An 18,065-nucleotide genomic window follows, 5' to 3' on the forward strand; every position below is an offset into this window, starting at 1 on the left:
CGTCTTGCAGCTGTCCCTAACACCATAGTCATGGCAGCCTCCACCAGAGTTGCACTCATAGACATGGTCGAGGGTCCATCCACTGACGACTTGGGGGCAGTAACCGCAGTATTCGCCTTGAGCTGTGCCGACTTCGCAGGTGCACGAGGCTTTAACTCCAGTGAGACTGAGGAGGGTTGTTGCAACAAGACTAAGGATAGAATAACGCATTTTGATGGATGGATTGTTTCTTCAAGAAGAAGCAAGACTTGTGTGTTGATTTGAGACTAAGACTGAATTCTGGATGATATTAGAAATATTTGGATCTGTCTGGGGAGTTGAAGGGGGCTTTATATGTTGAGTTCTGAGACTACTGACTCGTTTATTGGCGGAATCAACATATATTGTACAACCAGGATGATATTTCCCCTCAGATCATGATTGTGCTTGATTCGAGGGATTTAGATACAGAAGAGGTCCTTCTACCGGTAAAAGATGACGGCCTTGCTCAGGTTTTGAACGAAAATGGTTGATTAATGGTGGAAAATGGTTGTGTTCTATTCCTCCCTTGTCCTTTTATCCCTGGCCGCGCATGAAATATACGGTGTTGCATTGCAGAACGCGCCGTATACGAACTATACGAAGTTGCACTGCAGAAATTCACATCTGCTCGCCTTGTGAACAACAACTTATAGGAATATTATTCATAGAGAGATTAATCGAATCAAACTTAAGGGCTATATTAACATAGAATTGAACTCGACCAGTTTCTTTAGAATGATTTAGTTTGAGGAACTTAGGGTCAATGACTTCTAAGCTAAGAGCTGCATGCCTCGATCCAGAAACTCATACACCGACAAGATTGCCGTGGTAGCCAGGATTTCATCCGAATGACCTCCATCAAGCGCCACTGATCACTTAGTGAGCATCCAAGGAGTGCTCACTGTGTACTGCGTGCTGAAATCTACTTAGTGAGCCAGAGCCTGAGCGCCCTCACTGAAGGGCGGCCACCCAGATAGGCAAGGCCCCTGGCAAAGAAAACCCGGAACGTACAGGTGCACACAGCCTAACAACTCTTCCCGCATGTCAACTTTAGATATTCTGAAGAGCTGTCTCCGCGGGCGTAAGGCCTGCCCACCTCCAACACCCCTCCCAGAGCTGCTTCTGCATACTAGCATCTTGACTAACCGGCGCTGCAGTGTCCAACTTCTGGCCAACATAATACCCCCTCTTACCCTGAAATGCCGGATCAATGCTCACAGTGGCCAGGTCTCGTCCAGCATCTTCCGTAGTGCGGAATGCTGTAATGAAGTGCTTGAGGACCGGCATGAGCTGGTTTATTGTCGCCATTAGAATCCTAGCAGATTTCTTCTGGCCTGCTTGGGCTCTGGATGAGGGGAGGCCACCGGGGTCCATGGCTGTTACGGTTATGTTTGATAGCTTGGAATCCTGTTGGAATATATGAGCGAATTGCTTTTGGATGTACACAACCAGATCATGCATACCTTCTGGAGTCGTTTGTTGAGGTCATTTGCAAACGTGACGTTTGCAAGTTTTGCGGTTGCGTATCTTTGGAATCCCCTATCGTGGACAAGCTTCGGTGGGTCCGTTGACGGCTTAACCAGCTCTTCAAAGTCGTTAGGAAAGCATGGTCCAAGCGAAGACAAGGGATTAGGTTTATCGGCATAAGTAGTGATGGAGCCGAGCATAACGATGCGTCCAGATGTGGTGTCCATGCTACCGAGCAGCTTCAGGACCAGTAAATAATGAGATAGATGGCAAACTTGGAAGGTAGCCTCGTAATCATCCGACGTAAACTTCTGCCCCGACTCAAGCGACCATGTGCAGGCGTTGCAGACGATCGCTGCGATGCGCGGAAGTTCCTTTGAGGAGATCTGGACGGCTAGCTTCTCAGCGAAGGAACGAACACCAGCTAAGTTGCCGAGGTCGAGGGCTTCAAGGTGAACCTTGGCTGCTGGGTACTTGGAAACTAGGCTCAGAAGCTTGGCCGTGTTGGGGTCTTTCTCTGGAGATGGGTTTCGAACGGTGGCTACCAGTGTATGGTGAGGATACTTCGATAGGAAAGTCTCGACGAAGCCAAGGGCCAGGGAGCCATTGGCTCCGGTGATGACAACCGTTCCGCTCATGGTAGGCAAGTTTTGTTGGGTGAGATTCTTGGTGTGAATAATGCTGAGAGATGCTCGATATTTATATAGATTTACGAACAGGTCGCTACAGCTGGATTATAAATGCAGTCATATTATCTCCGTTGCATTATCTTCAGCAGGCAAGACACTGCGGTTTTTGGTCGGTAATCTATCCTGTAATTAGTAGGCGGCGCTCTTGGCGCGGTGTGGCAGACAAGGGTCATGGTTAGGAAGTCTTGTCTAGACACAAACCCATTCGGATTTAGGCCTCTAACTTCCGTTATTTTCGGTGTTTGGTTTTGTCCATGCCATAGTCAATGAGGCGAGGTAGTTGTTCCTGGCATCTACATAGTAAAGCATCTAAATCTACACCGCATTTGGGAGGCGCAGGTCTTGGCGAAAGTCAAAACGGCCCCCAACCAGTGGAGCGGGAAGTGTTGCACAGTGGCGCGTCAGATCAGGACTGACAGACCGACGGGAGAACCAGGGGATTCTGGCTGGCACGGAGCCGAATGCTGCGACCGAATAGAATAATGAAGCAATCGAACGTCTTATTATAATCGAATAACGAGTGTGTTGTATATGGTAAAATCTAGACTATAGTTCTGCCCTCCAACCATTGCGATGCCCTGCCTGTAAGGCCAAAGCATGTCACGTGGGCGCTGGCCGTCAGCCTGGCTGCACTAGTTAACTAACGTAATTCCCAAGCGGCCCACCCAGTCAATTACCACTATTTTAAATCGATTCATTAGACCACCAACGCCATTAATTTCAAATTTCTACCTATCAGACCTATTAGGGCAATGCGTTCTTTTAGGCCCCATTTCGTCTATAGTCTAACCATTATCACTGATTTCGATTCTCTAACCATTAGGTAGGCTATCGTACTAAGCCTCTTAGTAGTAGGCTTTCCCTTTAAAGATAATGGTTGTAGGAAGCACAAATCTAGTCGAATTCGCACATTCAATTGATGTAACCTATTCGCGATTGCCTGGCTATAGAACCGATCTCCGACCGTAGTATTCGGCTCTTATAACTACTTTCATAGTAGATACAAGGCCCATTGCGAAGCCAGTGTCATCAGAATCGTAGATATGCTTAGGTTTGGTACCGTTCTCGTCGATTGTGCGTCGTACAAACTTAAACTATTGCATAATAATGCGCGCATCTTCGCATAAAGCCGTTTTCCAATCGACGAGAAAAGCGCGATATGATCTCTAGATAGCGCTTAATATTTTTAGTAGCCCGATTACTTCTAATAGTCAGATTACCGCGCTCCCGTAATAGAATATTGGCCATCTCCCTAACTATTGATGGTCTAGGGGCAGCTCCGCACCTATCCGTAGAGATACTCTATTGCAAAAGCGATTGCTCTTCTTTAGGAGTCAATTTATGACTATTTGCGCGCATATCTTTGCGAAATTGGTGGCTATTGATGCGATCGCAGAGCGACGTCTATTGCTGGGCAAATACGCGCGTAGCTTCGCGAAGATAGAAATTCGCCATTCTGGAAGGCTTTGATTGCAAGCTGGATTCTACCCTCTTGATTGATAGAATTTTAGAAATTTGGATTTCGAATAGGAGGCATGGCGGGTAGTTGAAATGAGGAAGTAGACGCGTTGGGTGAGCGGGTCGCTTGGGAATTACGTTAGTTATGGTTAGCTCGTGCTTTATCAGCAGTTGATGTACCAGAGTATCATCAGCCCCCCATCCTCTCCCCTGCGAAACCTGCTACTCTGCTCATAGCAGAGGTATTGTCTCACTATGCCGTCACGGGAACTACAATTTATTATTACAGCGCCCGAAGCTGGCGCATCATCCAGCTCACAGCAGAGAGTCGCCCGCGCGCACGCCGCGCGCACTGCCCACGCCAAGGCGCGGCGCCTTCGGACTTCGCAATACCAGGCCCAGAAGAAGCGCGAAGAGCTGATTGACGCGAGTCGTAGATTCAACAGGCTAACCGAGATCGTCACGGTACTTCCGGCTTCCCGAAAAGACCCATTCACCAGCTTCGCAAGGCCCTTGCAGCCCTTGGAGCAAAGGCTATTTGATCACTGTATGTTTGGCCGGAACACTAGTTTTGTTGCAAAGATAACCGTTTCCCCAAAGATGTGACAGGTGTAATCCCCCTAATGCGCTGCACCGAGCTCGCTGTCGACTTCTCCCAACGCATGACAACGGTATGGGTACCGCTTGCGCTGACGGAAGCAAATCTTTTGGATATATTATTTCTTGCGTCGTGTCGGAATTTATCTGCGAGCTATCATCACCAAGACCAAGAACAACAAAAACAGTTCTTCACGCAGCTAGGCTTTCAATATAAGCTCAAAAGCTTACAGTCATTGAGAGACGCGATCTCAGCGGAGACACCGGTCTATAGTGACTCGACTGTTGCAAAGGCGATAATGCTAGCCTATGACGAGGTAAGACATCTTCTATGAATAAGTAACAACGCTGACCACCGCTAGTTATTCATCAATGATGAGGCCATGTTGAAGCGCCATGTCGACGGAGCTGTTAGGATGGTTGGACTTAAAGGTGGTCCGCAAACGCTCGGTTTGGATGGTCTTCTTGAGCACCTTCTTTCCAATCTACTGTCTAAGGTAGTAGGGAAGGTTGGCATCCAAGTCAGGACACCCTGGGAAGATCAAGTCAGTTCAAATTAGGGCCCTTAGCTTTGGGCACATTTGGAAGTACATCAATAATAGTGGCGAGGTCTTGGGATTGAGGCTTTTGGGGTACATATTGTATATAGATTTAAGTAATTTTAAGAAATTATAGAACACAAACACGTTCGTCTAAAGATTCTAGACTTGTAAAGTTTTGGCCTTTTTGCGACAATTGCCTCCCGTACCACGACCAAGGTGGACATCCACATGATTGGTTCGGAGCAGTAAATGTTACGGACAAGTACTATAGTAGAGGTGGCATAGAGGGATTTTGGATTTAGAAATTAATAAAACATATCCGAGACATGGCCAGACCACCGAGAGCCCTCCTCCAGAAACGCCGAGCCCATGAAAGCAGGACACACCTCATCTACAAAGCCGTAATACCCTGGAAGACCTTGTTGGCCTGCAGCTTTGCGTCCCCGTTGACCAGATCCCGCATAGCCTGACGCTTCTGTTCCGCCGTCAAGTCTTTGCCCTCGATCTCGATCTTCCATTTCAGCAGCATCTCCTTGAGGAGGGAGCTGCCCTCCTCCACCTCTTCCTGGGAGTACTTGTCGAGCGAGGAAACAGGCGCCTGTGCCTTGTCCCCATTATTCTCGGCGGTCGAAAAGTCTTCCAGCTCCTCGGCTTTCTGGCGTGCCATGTTCACCACTTTATCCGGGAAGCGCACCAGTTCCGCAACGTGAATACCGAATGACTGGTCGCAAATCCCGGGTTCCACCCGGTAGAGAAGAGTCACTTGACGCTTCTTCTTTGTTTCCGTCTCAGTGGCAGCCGCAGTACCGTCACCGATGAATGCGACAACGTGCAAGTTCTGCACGGCTTTGGGGTACCGGTCCGCCAGCGCAGTCAGCTCGTGGAAGTGGGTAGCGAACAGGCCGAAGCAACGAATCTCGGTGACGATGTGCTCAGAAATCGCCCAGGCAAGACCGAATCCGTCGTAGGTGCTGGTGCCACGACCAAGTTCGTCGATGATGATCAGGGAGTCCGAGGTGGCGGACTTGAGAATGTTGGAAGTCTCGAGCATTTCCGCCATAAAAGTCGAGACACCCTTGAGCTGCGAGTCGCTGGCACCCACTCGCGCCAGAATGCAGTCGAAAATGGTGAGTTCGGCCTCGGTACAGGGCACGAAGCAGCCCGTCTGCGCCATGAGGGCGATCACGCCGATCTGGCGGATATATGTGGACTTGCCGCCCATGTTGGGACCGGTGATGATGAGAAACGAGGACTCATCGCGGATCAGGGAGACGTCGTTGGTGATGAATGAGATGTCGTCCTGCATCTCCATGCACGGGTGGCGGGCTTCCTTGAGCACGGTGTTCCCTGTCCCGCGCGGGTGCATCTTTGGGCGGACATAGCCTGACGGGGCATGGACCGAGGCATGAGCAAAGCTGATAATGACATCCAGGTGAGCGAGCACACCGGCGAGCTGCTCCAGAACGGGGCAGTACGATGTCGTGACGTTTACAACCTCGTTGACCAGTCCGGCCTGGGTGCGGTTGTAGTTGGAGGAGAGCTGATCATGCTCGCGACGGAGGGACTGCATAGTCGATGTGGTGAAGTACACGCCGTTCTTCTGCGTTGAACATTCCTGGTATTCTTTCTTGTTGCGAATGCAGCCCGCCTCGGTGCGGGTGAGACGGAAGCACCAGCCATGCACACGGTGGTTCTCCATAAACAGCTTCTTCTCCATGTCCTGGTTGAGGTCTTTAGAAACACGGCGATGTTCCATATCCATGTCGTACCGCAACTTGTCCAGCTTCTTTCGAATAATGCGAAGGCTCTCATCAAACTCGGGCTTGATGATGAATTCGTGGTTCTCCAGCGCATCGAGGTCGACTGTCGTTTCCACCATCTCCTCCAGTTTGGCCAAGCTATCAGAATGACTCCGAAGCTTGGAAGTGTATTCCTTTTGGAGCGGTGACTGATACTGCTCATCCATCACGTCGTCCAGCGCACTGACAAATCCAGGCAGCCGAATGGCAACTTGGTATACGCGGACAACATCTTCCAAGTTGGCCTGTTTTCGTTGGAACCGCTTCGCAAGCCGGTAGAGGTCCGGAATGGCGCGTAGGTGCTCTTCCTGCATCGTCTGCCGCAGCTCCGTGCTGACGACAAAGGCTTCGACCAGCTGCTGCCGCTGTTCAATCTCAGCCAGGTCCATCAGCGGCTGCTTCAACCACTGCGCCAGCAGACGACTGCCCACAGGCGTCTTGCAGTGATTCAACAAACCAAACAAGCTCATGCTCTTAGACCCGTCCCGCGGGCCCGGCATAAGATTCAGCGCCCGAAGCGCCGAAGCATCCAGTTTCATGAATTGCGACAAATCATGCTGGTAGAGCTGGTACTGGCCGAAATTGGTCGGGTCGGACATGACGCCCAAGTACTTGATCAAGGCCGACGCAGAGCCCATCGCCAACTTCAGCTCTGTTTGTGGCAACGTGCCCGCCGAGCGCTCATCCCGCAGCAACCGCGTCAGATCCTGCTCGATATCACGGACCCCGAAATCGGCGGCCGGGCGTTCCGAAATGGCAATCCCACAGGTATCCGCAATAGCGCGGATCTTGCCCAGCTCGACATCCTTGCGCGTTGTATCCATCGTGAGCAGACACTCCTTCACACCGAGCTGAATAACCAACGACTCGAAGTTAGAGTAGACATCGTTATCGAGAAACTCGCTGACACCGAGCTCGCGCACACTCGCGTCCGCAAAGCAGACACCCACATGTCGAGCCTCTGTGGCGCGCGCCGAGATCTTGACGGACAGAATAATCGGCGCAGACTCCATCGACAAGGCACCCACGCTGCCCAGCTCATCCTCCACATCCTGCAAGTTGCCGGGACTGGCCTGCTTGACGAGCTTCCAGTTCCCTTTGCCCGTGCCCCCGGACCCCCAAATTTCAATGCGTTTGTTGAGTCGGAACAGCGCCTCGCGCAGGAAGTTGCGGAAGACTGTCACGCTCATGGTCACGGACGGCAGGCCGCCTGTCTCGCTGCGGCCGAGGTTGCGCAGGACCGAAGTCGTCTTGTACACGGTACGAGCTATGAACTCTGCGTCGCCGCCGTGGGACGAGTACCATTCACCTCGGTCGAATACGCGGATTGTCTCATTGTTGTCGGGTGTAGGGAGGGAGTGAAAGAATCGAATGAATCCGACTTCGTCGTCGACCTACAGATAAATTAGTGACTTGTGGTAGCATAGAGCAAGCATCCATACCCTTAGGTCAGGCCGAGAAGACATTGTGTCGGTTGAGTGTGCAACACAGATCAGTTGTAGAGCAGGGGGTGTAGCCCGCGCAGACGACGCGTTTGGTGGCAACGCCGTCACGTGAGACGCGTCGCGTGTTTAAGTGGTTTCTTTTTTAACTCGAATGATGGAATGATTGATTGATCATTAATTAATTCATTTGAGGCTAGGATAACTACTAACATGATGATGCTGGTGGTGTTGTACAGGAGGGTATCACAACGCTGATGCAAGACGGACAATGCAAAAAGGAAACAACATATCAAACAGGTGCGAGCAGAGCATTCTGCCCACAAGGCGCATCCCACTCGGCCTTCAGCTTGGCGACCTTCGCCCCGATATCCTTAGCAGAGACATCACTGCACGACTTCAACACCACCGAGCGCATCTCGTTGATGGGCACAATGCTAACCCACTGACCCGCCACACCGGCCTCGGCCAGGATCTCAATACACATCACCACCTCCTCCGAGGCAATCGGGCTGCGGATTGAGTCTTGCACATGCTGCACGATCATCTCAAGCTTGAACGGCTTGCGCTGCGCAGCCAGCATGGCTTTGATCCCCGTGCCCACGTAACCCGCCGGACGCAGCAGCGCCAAGATGCCGGCGACCTCCTCGACGCGGTCGGCTGCGGCGCGACGGATGACCTCGCGTTTGGTGGGAGGCGGAGGTAACGTCGACTGGTGCAGCTGTTTGTTCTTTATGCGGTCCAAGAGGCCCTGTCGGCGGTTTGTCGTGGCGGCTAGCGTCTTGGGTGAACACTGTTCGGACTCGGCGCGCAGTTTCTCGGTCTTCATGCGAATGATACCACCCTTCAAGTCCTGCAAGCGCTGCTGACCCTTGTGGAATGAGGCGAATGGGATGAGCGACTCGTGCACGGGGGACAAGCCCAGCGTCTCAATGAACAGCGACGCCCGATCTTCGTCACTGGCACCATCGAATGCCTCCTGGGCCTTCTCCCAGAGTAAATCAAGGGCCTGCTCAAACGATTCCTGCAGCGCGGGGGCTGTTCCTCCGTCTGCACTTGCCGCTCAAGACAGATCTTGCCCAGGCCGTAGTTTGCTAGACGGTACGAGACGTTACTCGATTTGGTGCTCTGATCCCAGATCCAGACCAGCCGCTGCAGATCCTTCTGCTGCACCTTGCGCTTCCTCCAGATGCGAGTGACGCTGGGAAGAAACTGTCTGAGATCCGCTGGGTTGTTGGAGCCATTGTGGGCTGCGTGGAGCGACAGAGCCTGGACAAAGCACGAGTGTAGATCCAGGATCTCGGTAAAACACGCCGGTCGCGGGATAATGGCGGGCTCCGCCTTGATTTTCTCGAAGTTCAGGGTCCGCTGTTTCGACGGTGTGGTTTCCTGGACATTGGCATTGGATGCGCGAGCGCGTCGACTCGGGGTTCGTTTCGGCGATGCATAATGCCCACTGCGCGGTGAAGAGACGGACAATTGATTGAGCTTGAGGGCTTTGGAGGGTGTCAGATTTTCCTCGGCAGTCTGTTGTGGGCTGGCGCTTTCCACGTTCTCCAATTCCTGGAGTTTCCGTTTTTTGGAAGGCGAGACGGGCAAGGAGGCGAAGGAGGCGGACTTTTTGGTGGTTGGCAGCTGCGACGCGCCGGCTTTGGTGGCTCTGGTGAAGGCCTGGATGGCTGGCTGCTGCTGGGCGAGGCAGCTCTGTCTGGCGGTGCGCGGCATCGCGACTACCCCTTTATTCTTTTTTATTGAACAGAAAGGATGAGGAAGGAGGAATGGGAGAAGATAATCACACAGGGTAAGAGATACCGGGAATATGATGTGGGTGAAAAGTAAGACGGGGAAAGAAGGATGGGAAGTGTGAGACGCGACAAGGAGAAGAGGCGCGTCCAAGGCGTGTCGTGTCGCGTACACCACCCGAAGGGGTTAAAGCGATTTCAACAATTATTAGTGATTAAGTGATTATTTTCAATCAAGCCAAGAGAACAGAATGAAAAGCACAATGAGTCGAAGAGAAATCAAAAAGATACTCTCCACCGTATATACCGAATAATCCTCAGCATTCTGGTCACTATGGTGACCTCCCGAGCATCGGAATGTCCTATTCGGCCTCTACCACACCAATCAAACACCGCCCGTTCCATACCAGACAAATGGATTCGATCGAGTCGAGACCTAACTAAGCGCACTAAAGACATAATGACAATGATCTATTTATTTCCCGAACTGAACCACCCGGACACCGTCCCCTTCGTCTCCGCCGCCTTCTGCTCAACTGTGCGATCCATCTTGTCCACGCCCTCATGGAACTTCTGGCGGGCATCCTTGCGGAGCTCTTCGGCCTTGTTGATGCCCTCCTGCGTCTTCTGGGGGATGCGTTCGTCCAGCGTGGTGCGGGTTTTGTTGACCTAAGCCGGTTAGTATCTTGTTTTGGTAGATATGCTCCCATAGAGTGTCGTATGAAAGGAAAATGCGGTGGGGGACGCACAGCATCATCCACAGCAGCACCGGCCTCCTTGCCGAAGTTCTTGCCCTTCTTCTCGGCGCTCTCGCCGGTCTCGCCGACCTTATCACGCGCTTTGTTCACGTCGACTGTACAGTGTTAGTACAGATATGCTCCACTCTACACAGTAGTATGTATATAGCAAGCAATCTCCTTGGGAGTAGGAGGGAAAGTATAAAAAATAAAGAAAGATGAGAACCCACACTTCATCTCCTTCTTCGCACCCTCGACATCTCCCCCCGAGCGGTACAGATAGTACCCGCCTGCGCCCGCCACCGCAAGACCCAGGTAGAGGCCCGTTCGGTTCTTAGACATGGTGAGTGTGTGTGAGTGAGCAGGGTTAAGCGATCAATCGATTGTTGATTCTGGGCTGTTGTCTGGCAGAGTCAGAGGATATGGGAAGTGCGTGATAGTAGAGCTGGGGCGAGGTAGAAGGTAGGATCCCTGCTTTTATTCCCGCGTGCGGGCGATGACGTCTTCGTTGGGGTTGCATGTGGCTCGGTCGGGCTTTTCCTCTTTTTTGGGGGGTGTTACTTGCTCTCATGTTCGCAAAAGTATTAGTTAAAAGAGAATGACAGAAAGACCTTTAGTGCTAGTCTGTAGCTATATTTCATTTGCTCCGCATCCCTTCCATAACATCATACTCCCTGAGTATAGATGGAGCTATCCAGAAAAATTCGCACTTTTCTCTACCCAGGTTCCTAAGCCACTCCGCATTTCAAAAGCTGAGCCGAGCAAAGAAAGCCCAGCCTAGCTCCTCGACCCAAAAGTCTAACCATCCCCTCCCTAGGTTAAGTTCTTGCAGCTTGCCCCGTCGACGTCACTAGGTGTCATCGCCGAGCTAGACGACTCCGCTCCAATGAATTACAATTACTCACGGGTAGTTCCACGCAATCAAATAATTGACATATACGAGGGGCTCGTAGGATATGTTATTTTCTATTCTATAACAAAACATATGGGATCATGCCTATCCTTATAGGAAGGAAATGAGGATAAGCAGAGGAGAGCTTGGGGCGATGCGGGGTAGACGTCATACTAATGGGCTAGCCCTGACTAACCCACCCACTCTATGTATGAACTACATCTAATCTCTAACATGAGGAAAAGAGATAGAAATAAATGTGTGTTTACAGTCTCCCTGCCACATCACCAACTGTACTCCTCTCACAAGCATATTATTCTGTCTTTCTGCCGACGCAAGTTGCCCCATCCTATTCGCCCTTCTGCAAGGATCCAATGTCCTTCCAAAAAGCTTGTTAGCATTCTCCTATAGGTCTTTATACCACGGTCCGCTATTAATCTTTTTGTCACTAATAGCGACGAACCTCACGGATATTACCATGATCCAGGCCTAGGTAATCGCTTCAACATTATTGAGGTAGTTGAAACCACACCCCTTCCGGATTAATGCCGTACGAAAACCTCGATTCGTATCCCAACGAAGCAGGTGAAGTCTTATTACTTGGACAATAATGCGCAGTGCTTTCGTGATGCTTTGAGGTTAGAAGATACACAGAAGCGGATTGAGTGTGGTATCGATGAAGGAGAGGATATATATATCTTGTGGTTGGCTACCATATTGCACCAGCTCCCATTGTCGAACACTCGCAAGAGCAGAAGGTTTTGGATGAAAAGCTCACATAGAGATTCCAAACGTATTAACGGCATCAGGTGTTGTTGTGCCATCTGGTGATCTAGTCGGTCCTAGACTGCTCGGCTATAATGGGCGCGCGGAAGACCAGCAACGGCTGTTTGTGGCCCAAGGCGAGCAGATTATTGCGGTACAATATTGCAAGGTCCGCTCCATGGTTCTATCTAGCAAGAGCGTTGACACGGCGGTACCACAGACGCTGGGGCCGGAAAATTGTCCGTGGTCTCGACGTTGTTGCTATCGTCGCTCTGACTCTTGGAGGTATGGTTCAGCGGGGTTGGGTCCGGGACTTTGCCATTCTGGAACGAGGCATCTTTGGCGTAGTCAACGTCATCGTCGTGGCCAAGCTCGGCAAATGCTGTTTGATGGATGTGAGCATGACGAAGCAGGTGCTCCGGCTGGAGCGCTGGGTTGATCTCGGATTGGGGAGTAAAGTGGTCGTCGTCTATGGGACTGCTCTTGTCGGGCATTATTGAGACCTATTGCTCGTCAAGAAGTGGAACTAGAGGAAAAGAGAAAAGAGACAAGAGATCAACTAGTACCACTACACTAAATAACGAGCTGGTAAGCAGGGCCGGCAGCCGCTCACGGCAGCCCCAACTGTGGGCCGTATGCGTGGTGCAGGAAGGATCAACGGGCTGTCGGGTGCCCCTTCTGGGTAATACATAGTCTATATTAAAGTCAGAAGAAGGAAGAAGGCAATCTAATAAAGACAAAAGAAAGGAGACATGACTTAGGGCACAGATGATATAGGCTATTGAAATTCTATCTTCCATATAGTTTATTTGGCTGAATATTTGTATTAAGAAACATTCAATGGGACGATAGCTCAGTTGGGAGAGCGTTAGACTGAAGCTTACTTCAGTTGAGAGAAACATCTTATCTAAAGGTCACCGGATCGATCCCGGTTCGTCCCAAATTTTTTTTTGGTCAATTGTCCTCCTAAATCAAATTTATTTCTAGATATGATAGCTAGGTGAGTGGATTTTTTCTTGTCATATGGTGGTTTCTCACGATATTAAATATTGTGGGAAGATATGCTAATTTTGTCATGCCTAGGTCCAATATTAATTTATAGTAGTATCACACTACCTGCCCTCTGGGGTCGGGTATTAGAATTCATGATCCTAAGAATTCTTTGATATCATGCCATTTTGCCGCGAAAATTATCGAACGGGACGATAGCTCAGTTGGGAGAGCGTTAGACTGAAGCTTACTTCAGTTGAGAGAAACATCTTATCTAAAGGTCACCGGATCGATCCCGGTTCGTCCCATATCTTTTTTGTCCCGTGTCTTATTTTCATACCATAGTCTTATTTTTTGCTCGAATCTCTCGATCAATCAATTTAATAATTTATATCTAGGCAAGTCATGACCTCGCGAGCTTCACTCGATGACCTGGAACTGTCGAAGTGTTCCCACCCGGCCCCGAACGCCCACACCTAGGGACCTATGCGCGAAAACTTCATATATACCGTGGGATTACGAAAATAAAAAAGCCTTTGAATATATACTGCGCTAGCTATTCTGCCAACAATTCGTAGTTCAGATACTTAGATAAACTTTTAAGTAGGCGGCACGACAGTGTGAGGAACCGTCCCTGGCCACTCGATTCTACCACTAGGCAAAAAGACCACTATGGCGACGTCTTACTTCGTCATACCTAGGACCAAAATATATATAGTAGTATCGCATACTTTCAGGCCGCCGCGCTGCGAGCCCTGACAGACAACGGTAGGGGGCGTTGCTAAATCACGTATTATCACGTAACGTACGCTTCCTTTTCCCTTCGGAGCAGGTGCAATAGGAAGAATATATAATATATACCAGCATCTGTGAAATCAATGCGGAAAGGTCACTAGTATAGCTTGAAGCGGCGTCATTATTACACTGGGCTACCTCTTTTACTACATACTCTCTATTTTCTTTGGAAATCAGTGTAGTGCCACTGCAATCAGATCTACTCTGTTATCCCATCCTCGTCCCTTGTATTTGCTATGTGACAATTGACTATTTGCACTTAGCTTTATTCATTGTTAATAATATTTCCAGTTTTAGTATTGAACGAGTTTTCGCACTCCATCCGTCTTCTTTCTGGCCTTTTTTCCAGCAGGTTTGACATCGTCTGCTTCCCAAATATCTGCCTCTCTGACCCTCTCGCTCTCTGACCCACTCCCTCCCACCCTCCCACTCTCTGTCTATCTTGTCTCTTCCAGCAGCCAACCCCCCACCCCCCAAAACAAAAACAAAACAGCAGCAAAACCCTGTCACTTGAGTCAGATCTCGGACCATCCATCTTGTCTACACACTACGACGGACTCTATACACGTACCCCATGTACCCTGAGATGAGTTGATCTCGTTTGTTAGATTCTGATCGCCATCCTTCTTTTGTTGGTACTCTTATTCTCGCTGCCAACAGAACCCTGACCCGAAGTAAGCAGGATTCCTCGCACCCTTACATACAGCATGTATCGATTGTTTGGCGATCTCTTCTTGGATCAGCCTCCACCGACCAAAGTGGACGCTCTGAAGGAACTGGAACCATACCTTCGAGATCTTGAAAGTCGCGAAAAATCATGTTAGTGCTTATACAATCTTCTAACTGTTTATCAAATGCTGACTACATACGTATAGCCACCGAAGATGTGGGGATAAAGAGGCGACTATCAGCCTTCCGCTTCGAAGAAACGCAGCGCTGGAGGGCCTACAAAGAGCTCACAGAGCAGGTCGCGGAACACATTGTGGTTCCATCGGGCTCTTGGCAGGCAAAAATAGCCCACCATCTACATGTGCCGTCCTTTACTTCCCTCAAGATCGCGAACGGGGAAGTAGGCGATATCACCAGTCCCTGCACTGCGATTGTACTTGAAAATAAGTTCGATCCTAGGACACATTTCATTTTCGATCACTTCCACCGAAGGACACCATTGCCCTTCAAGCCGTTCTCGCTCTACCCAGATGATATCCGGAGGTTGCATCAGGACCTAACGGACTGGATCAGAGAGACAATCCACGCCAAAGTTGAAATTCTATACGGCGCAGACGTCCGCAGATGGGCTTTGAAAACCCTGAACCTCTCAAATATTCGCTTGTGGGGTGACTATGAGAACGTTTGGCTCTTCTTCGAATGGGGAAATTCAAATCGAAAGGAGCTCTCCAAGATCTTGCTTTTCGCCCTACACCCACAGAGGTTTCTTAGCCTCAATATGAAATCTAACCCAGAAGCTGTCCGACAAGATCAGGTTATCAGTTGTGCCTACAAGCTCGCGGGACTTCCCTTCAATGACAAATATTACTCTCTGATGCCGTGGATTTCAAAGGCAGATTTTCTTAGCAAGGCATCCATAAGTCGGTTAGGCGAGTCTGAGAGACATCAGTCAAACCAACTCTTCTCCCTCCTGAAAACCTCGAAAGCCCAAACACCAGCCACAAGCAACATAGGAGAAACAACAGCGTCTTCTTCCGAAGAGCAAGAGAGGCTCTCAGGCACTGAGACGACAGGGGATTCTCCAACCAGCTCTGCGATGTCCGTGAAAAGACTCTATGAAATCTTAATGGAGGTCTTATCTTCGCAGAAGGGGACACAAAAGGGCAAAAGAAACTTCCAACAGAAATACAGACAGATAATCATCGACGAGTCTCAGTTCCTACCTTCTTTGCCACCTCTCATCCGTGAGTGGATCGAAAAGCAGCAGAAGCACTTCTTCGGATGCACTATTCAGAAGCCCGCCGACCTCATCCCCGCCTACGCAAGGCACTGCACAAATGGAACCTCCAACGACCTAGTCGTTATAGAGACCGTTGAAATTATTCGAGCGTTAATGAACTTTCAGCAACGACTACTCAATTCCGGCGTCAAAAAGTTTCATTCAAATCCTCAACTGAGCCAGCAATTCCCAACGTTTGAAATGATCCCACGGGCTTGCGATACCTGCCAGACTCCCATGGACCCTGACCCCCTTCCGTTGTTTTCTTTGACGCATGACGGCAAATATTTGGCGCGTGCACTGAGGTGTTCCTCTGAGATATGTCAAGGATTAATGCGACATGGGCTTCCCTTGAATGGTCTGCCTTACCTCCTGGCCGGCTGTGCACCAGAATCGAGCAAGGACTGGCAAAAGGGTCTCAGAGAGGCCGGAGACTGCGGACATCTTGCTTCAAGTGTCGAGTTATGGTGCGGCTTTTGTCAAGGAAAGACCGTGGTGGGGGCTCCCGGTATTGAAAGCGGACAAAACACTGCCATTGATGCAAACCCTCGATGGACTCTGGGGTTCCGAGCGAAATACGTCCCACGTGGCTTCCCCTGTGCGACTTGTGGCGTCAGCAGTCAGAAATTTGTGCCAGTTGATCATCAAATCCCATTTATCAACAAGCAGACTCTCGATCGCCTCGTCAAACGATTTTCATACATGGATACCGAGGCGTTGACTGAGATCTTAGATGCTCAGAACTCAGCGTCACATTTCCCTAGGAAGCCGAAACGCAGTCGAGAAGAGGGAACATATGACAAGGAAGATGGCCGTTGCTCTGCTAAAAGCAAATTCTCTCGTCAGCTGAAAGTGGGTGACCTGAAAGTGGAGGACTATACAAAGCCTCAGGTTGTTGACCTCAAGTGCGAGAAGTGTGCACATCCTTGTGGCCAGAATGTCAATCCCAAGTGGCATGCCAAAACAGGCGAATACATCGCTCTTAGGAGAATCAACTGCCCGGAATGGTGCACAGTTGGCCGTGTTTGGCTTATTCCTCAGGATGAAAACATTCCCTGGATGAGGGCGACAAAGTTAGAAGCGCAATTGCGGCGAGAGGCGAAACAAATGGCTGAGTCCGCTGAGTCCGTCCCAGAACTTGAGATTTTGGAAGACTAAATGCTAGGCTTGAAGGTTTAGAGTTGTTTCTGGATTTTTCGGGTGAACATCGATATCTTGTTAGTTTGTATTGCTTTGGATCCTTGCTCGTAGCTCAAATAAAGACGCTTGAAATCGCATTCTGAAACTTAGGAGAGCTATATTTGGTAACATCGCCTAGCCCCTTCGAATATTTCCTCTTTCACCTTGACTTCAATCATACCTGGTAGTCTCAGACACAATGAGGATTCGCCAAATTCTAACTGCGTCTCCTAGATCTGGTCGTCGGTGGGGTTTCCATCAGGGGTGAAATTAAGGCACGAGGCTCTACGCAGCTTTTGAGGCAGATCGCATGCTTTTTGCTGGCAATGTCCTCGTGAATCTCGACTAGCTTTGTAGTTGGTTCGCGACGCCGCTTCTTGGGAAGAGCTTTGTCAGGAGCCATGACTGGTCTGTGTTCAACAATGATAGTGCTGTTGAGGACATTTTCTTAGGAAAGCTCGGGAGGCAGTGGATGATAGGTAAGCCGATAGAGATTGGCTGGGCTGGGCTGGGATGTAGTGTTGGATGGATTTGACTGGTGATGATCAAAAATCCTTAGAGAAAAAGAGTAGATATAGTCAAGACTGTGTCTGAAAGTTAGAGGAAGGAAGGGAGGCAACCTGAGAAAATGGTAAAAAAGATGTTACTTGGGCACAGGCGGGCTTGGCCGCAGTGTCATGCTGCACACCAAAATTTTTTTTTTTTTCAAGTCTGCTAAACTAACATACAGGACGATTCAGTTGGCACAGATGAGCTAGGTTACCAGTTTATATAATCTACACTGTTTATGCAACTGTCCGAAAATAAGCCATCCAATGGGACGATAGCTCAGTTGGGAGAGCGTTAGACTGAAGCTTACTTCAGTTGAGAGAAACATCTTATCTAAAGGTCACCGGATCGATCCCGGTTCGTCCCATAACTTTTTTTTGTCAAATTCCTAATGAATCAAGTTATGTAGTTCATCTAATATGTCTAGATCGAATAGTTAGGTGAATGCAACCG

General features: G+C 49.7%; 7 protein-coding genes across 7 annotated transcripts; 2 read left to right on the forward strand and 5 right to left on the reverse strand.

Moving 5' to 3' along the window:
- Positions 1-1,071: 1,071 nt before the first annotated feature.
- N7474_009820 (uncharacterized protein) lies at positions 1,072-2,126 on the reverse strand (the record flags this gene model as incomplete). Its single annotated transcript, XM_057201230.1, has 2 exons — positions 1,072-1,428; positions 1,485-2,126. 2 exons carry the CDS (start codon positions 2,124-2,126, stop codon positions 1,072-1,074), a joined length of 999 nt encoding a protein of 332 aa, XP_057049217.1.
- A 1,764-nt stretch (positions 2,127-3,890) lies between these two features.
- Positions 3,891-4,792, forward strand: N7474_009821 (uncharacterized protein; the record flags this gene model as incomplete). The annotated part of the gene is made up of 3 exons (XM_057201231.1): positions 3,891-4,182; positions 4,236-4,549; positions 4,595-4,792. 3 exons carry the CDS (start codon positions 3,891-3,893, stop codon positions 4,790-4,792), a joined length of 804 nt encoding a protein of 267 aa, XP_057049218.1.
- Positions 4,793-5,165: 373 nt separating this feature from the next.
- N7474_009822 (mismatch repair ATPase MSH2) lies at positions 5,166-8,039 on the reverse strand (the record flags this gene model as incomplete). Its single annotated transcript, XM_057201232.1, has 2 exons — positions 5,166-7,967; positions 8,016-8,039. The coding sequence occupies 2 exons, from the start codon at positions 8,037-8,039 to the stop codon at positions 5,166-5,168; spliced, it is 2,826 nt and encodes a 941-aa protein (XP_057049219.1).
- A 268-nt stretch (positions 8,040-8,307) lies between these two features.
- N7474_009823 (DNA replication factor Cdt1 C-terminal domain-containing protein) lies at positions 8,308-9,740 on the reverse strand (the record flags this gene model as incomplete). Its single annotated transcript, XM_057201233.1, has 2 exons — positions 8,308-9,065; positions 9,086-9,740. 2 exons carry the CDS (start codon positions 9,738-9,740, stop codon positions 8,308-8,310), a joined length of 1,413 nt encoding a protein of 470 aa, XP_057049220.1.
- Positions 9,741-10,228: 488 nt separating this feature from the next.
- On the reverse strand, positions 10,229-10,836 carry N7474_009824 (uncharacterized protein; the record flags this gene model as incomplete). Its single annotated transcript, XM_057201234.1, has 3 exons — positions 10,229-10,426; positions 10,507-10,610; positions 10,725-10,836. 3 exons carry the CDS (start codon positions 10,834-10,836, stop codon positions 10,229-10,231), a joined length of 414 nt encoding a protein of 137 aa, XP_057049221.1.
- A 1,503-nt stretch (positions 10,837-12,339) lies between these two features.
- On the reverse strand, positions 12,340-12,645 carry N7474_009825 (uncharacterized protein; the record flags this gene model as incomplete). The annotated part of the gene is made up of 1 exon (XM_057201235.1): positions 12,340-12,645. One exon carries the CDS (start codon positions 12,643-12,645, stop codon positions 12,340-12,342), a length of 306 nt encoding a protein of 101 aa, XP_057049222.1.
- Positions 12,646-14,753: 2,108 nt separating this feature from the next.
- Positions 14,754-17,042, forward strand: N7474_009826 (uncharacterized protein; the record flags this gene model as incomplete). The annotated part of the gene is made up of 1 exon (XM_057201236.1): positions 14,754-17,042. One exon carries the CDS (start codon positions 14,754-14,756, stop codon positions 17,040-17,042), a length of 2,289 nt encoding a protein of 762 aa, XP_057049223.1.
- Positions 17,043-18,065: the final 1,023 nt, after the last annotated feature.

This window comes from Penicillium riverlandense (genome assembly GCF_028828495.1).
Source record: "Penicillium riverlandense strain IBT 135883 chromosome Unknown utg000008l_segment0_segment0, whole genome shotgun sequence".
Lineage (NCBI taxonomy): Eukaryota > Fungi > Ascomycota > Eurotiomycetes > Eurotiales > Aspergillaceae > Penicillium > Penicillium riverlandense.